Raw genomic sequence first — 7,840 nt, forward strand, 5'->3', positions numbered from 1 at the left:
GAGAATCTAAAGAGTTTTTACAAATACATTAAGGACAAAAGGGTAACTAGGGAGAGAATAGGGCCCCTCAAAGATCAGCAAGGTGGCCTTTGTGTGGAGCTGCAGAAAATGGTGGAGATACTAAACAAGTATTTTGCATCAGTATTCACTGTGGAAAAGGATATGGAAGATACAGACTGTAGCGAAATAGATGGTGACATCTTGCAAAATGTCCAGATTACAGAGGAGGAAGTGCTGGATGTCTTGAAACGGGTAAAGGTGGATAAATCTCCAGGACCTGATCAGGTGTATCCTAGAACTCTGTGGGAAGGGGGAGATGTGATTGCTGGGCCTCTTGCTGAGATATTTGTATCATCGATAGTCACAGGTGAGGTGCCGGAGATTGGAGGTTGGCTAACGTGGTGCCACTGTTTAAGAAGGGTGGTAAGGACAAGCCAGGGAACTAAAGGTCAGTGAGCCTGACGTTGGTGGTGGGCAAGTTGTTGGTGGGAATCCTGAGGGACAGGATGTTCATGTATTTGGAAAGGCAAGGACTGATTAGGGATAGTCAACATGGCTTTGTGTGTGGGAAAGCATGTCTCATAAACGTAATTGAGTTTTTTTTTCAAGAAGTAACAAAGAGGATTGAAGAGGGCAGAGCAGTGGATGTGATCTATATGGACTTCAGTAAGGTGTTCGACAAGGTTCGCCATGGGAGACTGATTAGCAAGGTTAGATATCACAGAATACAGGGAGAACTAGCCAATTGGATACAGAACTGGCTCAAAGGTAGAAGACAGAGGGTGGTGGTGGAGTCCACAAACCCACACCGACCTTCAGAAGAGTGACCCACCAGACCCATTTCCCTCTGACTAATGCACCTAACACTATGAGCAATTTCGCATGGCCAATTCACCTGACCTGCACATCTTTGGACTGTGGGAGGAAACCAGAGCACCCGGAGGAAACCCACGCAGACACTGGGAGAATGTGCAAACTCCACACAGTCACCCAAGGCTGGAAAACTTCCTGGGACCCTGGTGCTGTGAGGCAGCAGTGTGAACCACTGAGCCACTCTACCGCACCTACAGTTAGTAAGTTTGCAGATGACACCAAAATTGGAAGTGTAGTGGACAGTGAAGAAGGTTACTCAGATTACAACAGGATCATGATTAGATGGGCCAATGGGCTGAGAAGTGGCAGATGGAGTTTAATTCAGATAAATGCGAGGTGCTGCATTTTGGGAAAGCAAATCTTAGCAGGACTTATACACTTAATGGTAAGGTCCTCGGGAGTATTGCTGAACAAAGAGACCTTGGAGTGCAGGTTCATAGCTCCTTGAAAGTGGAGTCGCAGGTAGATAGGATAGTGAAGGCGGCTTTTGGTATGCTTTCTTTTATTGGTCAGGGTATTGAAAACAAGAGTTGGGAGGTCATTTTGCGGCTGTACAGGACATTGGTTAGGGAGGTCATTTTGCGGCTGTACAGGACATTGGTTAGGCCATTGTTGGAATATTGCATGCAGTTCTCGTCTCCTTCCTATCAGAAAGATGTTGTGAAACTTGAAAGGGTTCAAAAAAGATTTACAAGGATGTTGCTAGGGTTGGAGGATTTGAGCTATAGGGAGAGGATGAACAGGCTGGGGCTGTTTTCCCTGGAGCGTCAGAGGTTGAGGGGTGACCTTATAGAGGTTTACAAAATCATGAGAGGCATGGATAGGATAAATAGACAAAGTTATTTCCCTGGGGTCAGGAAGTCCAGATCTAGAGGGCATATGTTTAGGGTGAGAGGGAAAAGATATAAAAGAGACCTAAGAGGCAACCTTTTCACAGAGGGTGGTACGTATATGGAATGAGCTGCCAGAGGAAGTGATGGAGGCTGATACAATTGCAACATTAAAAGGCATTTGGATGGGTATATGAGTAGGAAGGGTTTGGAGGGATATGGGCCGGGTGCTGGCAGGTGGTACTAGATTGGGTTGGGATATCTGGTTGGCATGCACGGGTTGGACCGAAGGGTCTGTTTCCATGCTGTACATCTATGACTCAGTGCTCAGTCATTCTGAACAAAAGTGTGCATGTCATTAACTGATCAAATATGGATTGTTAGTCTTTCAGATTGCTTCTGAAAGGAGGTGTCTGACCTAATACGTTAATTCCGCTGTCGACACTGGTGCTGTTTGATCTGCCTATTTTGAACCTTTTCTAATTGTATTTCAGTTTCTAGCACCTATTTTGTTTTGTCATCAATTTAACACTAAATTTGAAAGTATGAAAATCTTCATCCTGCTAAGTTACATTTTAAACAAAAAAACTACTTCCTGAATGCATACTGCATTACATTTAAGAGAAAACATGCTGTAACTTTGAATAAGTAGTCTAAGCTTCCCTTAATTCAGGGTACAGCCCTTGTATATTTTTGTATTCACACAACAGTAAGAACAATTCATGGAGGCTACTTGTGTCGTCAATTTTGCATTTAAAATAGTCTTTCTCATCTTTCTCATTTGGTATAGTAATTGTTTTCTCCAAATCAGAAGGCTGTGGATTCTGAATTCTAAGTTGGAATTTCAGTGAAGCATGATTAAAAGTGCCATGGTTATGTTGAAGCTTGATGTTTGCTCAGGTGTTTGTCAAAGAATCCATGATGCCTTGTGCAAATTACCGATATATTCTTATTCCCTGTTCAATCTTAATTCCTCAACCTAAATAGATTAACTGGTCTTTTATTTAACTGCTGTTCATGGTACCTTTCGGGGAGCAATTTGGTTGTCACCTTTTCCTGCACAAAATCATTTCAACAATTAAAAGGTGTTCTATAAAAATAATTCATTGTGGTCCAATTTGTATGAAAGCCCTGCGCATCCCAGATGCTACCACTTAACATCAAAGTTACATACAAGTGATATCTGCTGTTGCTGCTGCCTTCTGGTCATATTCTTTCTCCTTATCAATAGGCTCATTGTCTTATTACCTGCAGTACACACTTCCAGGATAATTTTGCTTGCATTTTGCCTGCTATGCATAGCCTTTTAATGATCTTATCATGCCACTTTAACAGTTCAGACTGCTGCTACTATCAAAGGAGATCTTGTTGGTTTTATAAAACAATTTTGGTACATATGTTAGTATTTCTTATCGAAATTTATAATGTCTTAAATTTTGTCCAGACTATACTTGTTAAAAAAAATTCAGAGTTTTAGGTCTGGCATAAGTGAAATTGTCAAGGTTTCAATTATTACTTAACATAAATCATGTTTTGTTTGTTTGGGAAACAATTCAACCATCTGTGTTTTAAAAATGCTAAATATTGATTTTCTAAATGGTTGAGTACAAGAAGTGACGTTTGAATATTTTTTATTTTATAGAGATGCAGTGATAAAGTGCTTTACAACATGTTTGGCATGAAGCTACGTATAATGGAGGAGGAACACTATGCTAAGAGTGGGGCATCTGTTATGTTTTTTGTGCCTGTTTACACACAATCCTCTAAGTGTCTTAATGTATGCTGCAGTTAATTCTCTCTCTCTCTTTCCTGAAGCATAACTTCTTACCCACAATTGGATAGTTTACAAATTTTGTTACCCTTTTCATAATTTTAAAAGGGTGATTGTTATCCTGAAAAGCAACATTCCATTTTCTAGGTAAAGATATGGTCAATACAAATTCATACTTTGAACACTGTGTGTAACTTTTCAAAAAATGCTGAGTCATTTTTAAAAACAAACAAGTAATTTCTAACAGTCTTTCAGAAATTGTACTATCACTTTTATTTTCACAAATTGATCCAGGACTATGGTGATTTAACAAGTGAAATCCCAAATTGAAAACACTGAAATTTATTTAGATATTGATAACTGTGCTAAACATTCGTTCTTAAATTCTGGTTAAAGAGTGACCTGATGATGTAAATGTATTGCCTTAACAGTGTGGTTAGTGCTAATACTTCTACTGTTTGACATTTGCGGTTTTTACAAAAGTGACTATAAATTATCAAATGGCTTAAGATGTTACTGTTAAGCCTGTTAACATTTTCAACAAAAAAAATTTGATGATCATGACAAATGATTTGCATTCCAAATTTAAGATCAATAAAAGTGCCTTCATTTTGGGGAATTCCAAAAAATATTTCCAGTCATCAGCTGCAGTCTGAGTTGAACAGTTTTCAATATACAGTACTGATATCTAAAAGACCATGTAATTGCTAAACAGGCTTCTTAATGTATTTTTATGCCTTAGATATTTGAAGATGTGCCTTTTGTGTCAATATGATGTGTCTCTAATAAATATAAAGCTGAAGTAAACCTAGTTGTGTACAAGATTTCTAGAGGCTTATAGTTTTTGCTGTATTTTACTACAGACCGCCTGCAAATTATGCTTAATTGAAATGGTCAGAGCTTCATAAATGTATAATTTTTTTGCCATAATATTTAATACAGATGTCTTCAACACTATATTACTATTTTACTGAGTAGTTTTAAATCTTAATTACTTCTATAACCTATAATTTTGGTAAACTGCATCTTTGCTTATTGCAACACCTTCCCACCACCAAGCCTAGAATTCACTGTTTAAAGAATTAATGTTTATAGACAGCTATTCCAATCAATAATTTTATGATCTGTAATGACACGATGTAAAATACTGCACAGTTTTGATTTGTACTACTCTTTTCTGGTTATGAAGTTTTGACTTTATAGACTCTTCTTCTTGAAGAGAATGTGAAAAGAAATTCCCAAACAATTTAACACATTTTCCATTCTGGATTTTAGTAAAATGTAATGGGATCAGGTTAATATATTATTCTGGAGATAACTGTAGCTTCCAGTAGTAATGGAAGTAGATAAAAATTGATGCTATTTTTGAGATCAGAGATGACTACGTAACACTTACAATTCATAAACAGTTTGCCACATATACAATTGCTAACACTATCATCTTTAACATAACAAACATTATGCCTGCTTAAAGTGGGGTTGTGTATTTTGTTTTTATTTCTTTTTGAATTTGCTTTCTTACTTTCTCCCTCCTTTTTCTGAGATCCATTGCATATTGAGTAATGTGAATATTAAAATAGTTCCAATTTTCTATTACATTTGTATGTAATCAGAGATTGTCTTGTATTATGACTTAGTGTACTTATTACAATCTGCTGTGCCTACATTTGAGCAATGAGTGCCTTAGAGCACATGTGCATTTTGGAATTATGAAGTGCTTCTTTGTTTGGCTGCTTTGTTTACAACCAAATTTGAATCTTTATTACATTGTCTTAAATACTGGTAAACTAATTGTCCTGAAGATATTTATTATTTCTCTCTTTGCCTCTTGAAATTTTACCAGTCTATTAAACACTTTGAGAGCATTTGAACACTAATTACATTTTGTATTGGACGGTTCAGTCATAACTTTAAACAAATGAAAATATATCTTTCAAATGTAATCTTCAAGGAAATTGAAATCCATTATTGTGCATATTACTGTTGAGCTGAACTCAGTACAGATGGAGGGCTAACCTTAGCAATAACAAAACCAGAGAGACACAATATTTGCAGCACTCTGCCTTTAATAAATGTTTCTAGTGGATGTGGAAAATTGGAAGGGGAAAAATATCCACCTTTATTTTTCTTTTGTCACCCTCTATTACTTGGCCATTCTATCTTTCCATTTAGTGACAATTAACGGTAAATAAATCTTACAAGTGTAGGTGCAAAAGCCACTAAACAAAATTAAAAGTTGCTTGTTTATGAAGCCATGAGGTCAGCATGTTTTAGCATTTGTTATAATGTTTTACATAATTTAGTATTTGTATAATTTGAGTTTTTGATGAATTTTTTTTGTCTCGATCTAGAGTTGCCTGTGTGAATCATTTTGCTGCAGTTATTCCATGTAGTATTTATACCAACTATGAATGGAATGCTGACATCTTGCACTTTTTTATATTTGAAGTCTCCTTTGGTTCAATTTATTTTGTAACTTTGAAAATCTACATTAAAATTGTGCAGTTACATTTTTAACTGGTGCAGTTTCAAGAAAAATTACAGACATGTGTATTAGATTATTTTCACTTTTGACAATTCATGTGATAGATGAATTAAGAAGGATACTATATACAGGTTTGTTTTTTTTAAAGCTGTTTCTCCATTTCCAATAACAATGGTATTTGCATGTAGAGGCAACTGGCTTCAAGCTAGAATTTAATTTTGTGGGCAACAATTCAATATTAATATGTTGAAAGTTATGGTGGAACTTGTGTAAATGACAGTGTAATTCTATAATTGTATTGCATATTTTGGAATCTATTCGTATTTTTCTGGATATTGGTGTGGCAGATTAATTTCAGTTGTATATAGATTAGTGTAAAGTAAGTAAAATAAAATGCATGAACTAACTACTTTTTGTGAAGATGCAAAATCTACGTACACTAATGCTATGTCTAACTTTGTATTAGTGCAACCTGTTTTCATTAAAATGAAGCCAAAAAACAATATATTGTATTTAACATTTTACTTCCCTAAATGGAATCAAAATCATCAGTTACCGTAATTTTGATATAAGAAGTTGTTTCAAGTTTCACTAAATACCCAGAGGTCCATAATTGTTATTGGAACTTTGATCATTGCCTCTTTCTTTAATGTTTTAATATCCAATTCTTGATTAACATATCAGTTGTTAACTTAAAACTTTTGAGAAGCTAGCAACATGAGAATCTAGGTACAAATATCATTTAAAATGTCATGAACAGACACTGGAATCAAGCAAACTGAATGCTTTAATATGTCTAGAGAACTAGAAAACATTGTGGAAAAGTAGAACAAGAACACCAAAGAAATTATCTTGGGGATACTGTTGGCTTTGGAGAGTGTGGTATAGATTTGCCAAAATAATACCTGAACTTCCAGGGTAAATTATAATCTAAGATTACAGAAACTAGGGTTGGAAACCTCGGAATTTAGATGGTGTAAGGATAATTTGATTGAAGTTTTCTTGGTATTAAGGAAAACAGATCAAGTAGATGATGGAAGCTATTCCTGCTGAATGAGGAGTTTATGACTTGGGTCAGAATCTAAAATTTATAGCAAAATCACTTAGGAATGAAATTAGGAAGCACGTAAACGGGTACATAATTGGAACTCTCCTACAAACAATCAGCTCCACCCCAGGCCATTGTTGGAGGTGTTTCTCAGTGTCCAAGGTCCAACCATCTTCAATTGCTTCATCAGTGGCCTTCCTCAAATTTTGAGGTCAGAAGTGAAGATGTTCACTGGTTTGCATTCAGTAATATTCACAATACCTCGAGCTGCATAGATTGCTTCATTAACACATAGATGACGTTCAGATTTAAGCCGTTATGTTGCAAGTCATGTTTAAACCAGACTAGTACGTGACAAGACGATCTCAACCAAGACAGAATCTTAGCATCCCTTTTCATACTGTAGCTGAGTTCCCCAGCATCAACATCCTAATAATTTTTAACCAGACCCTTAACTGAATCAGCCAATCATATACATGTCAGTACAAGAGCATGTCAGAGGCTGGAAATTCTGCATTAGGTATTATATTTCCTATCTCCCAAAGCCTGTCATCTCTAAATCTGAAGTTGAATGTTGTAGTATATTCTTCATGTATCTGGAAGTGTGCAGTTCTAACAACATTTATGAAGCTTACTATTCCGTTGAAATAGTCTGCTTGCTTGCTTGATATTCCATCCACATTGTAAAAATTCTGCCACTGTTACACTGAGGTTGCAGTATGTAGCATGCACCACAGCAACTCGCCAAGACTTTTCCAGCAACACCTTTTAAAGATCTGCAACATATAGAAGAACAAGGAACACTATCATCTCCAAATCTCCATGAAAGACAT

At 36.2% G+C, this 7,840-nt stretch overlaps 1 protein-coding gene across 2 annotated transcripts in view; it reads left to right on the forward strand.

The window, feature by feature from the left end:
* Nucleotides 1-6,462, forward strand: part of LOC122555308 (vesicle transport protein SFT2B-like) — a 42,418-nt gene extending 35,956 nt beyond the window's left edge. For both annotated transcript variants that reach the window (XM_043701173.1, XM_043701174.1), the window contains one exon: nucleotides 3,346-6,462. In XM_043701173.1, coding sequence (XP_043557108.1) covers nucleotides 3,346-3,385 — 40 coding nt within the window. In that variant the 3' untranslated portion in view covers nucleotides 3,386-6,462. The remainder of the gene's footprint in view (nucleotides 1-3,345) is intronic.
* Nucleotides 6,463-7,840: the final 1,378 nt, after the last annotated feature.

Source organism: Chiloscyllium plagiosum, chromosome 12 (assembly GCF_004010195.1).
Source record: "Chiloscyllium plagiosum isolate BGI_BamShark_2017 chromosome 12, ASM401019v2, whole genome shotgun sequence".
Classification (NCBI taxonomy): Eukaryota; Metazoa; Chordata; class Chondrichthyes; order Orectolobiformes; family Hemiscylliidae; genus Chiloscyllium; species Chiloscyllium plagiosum.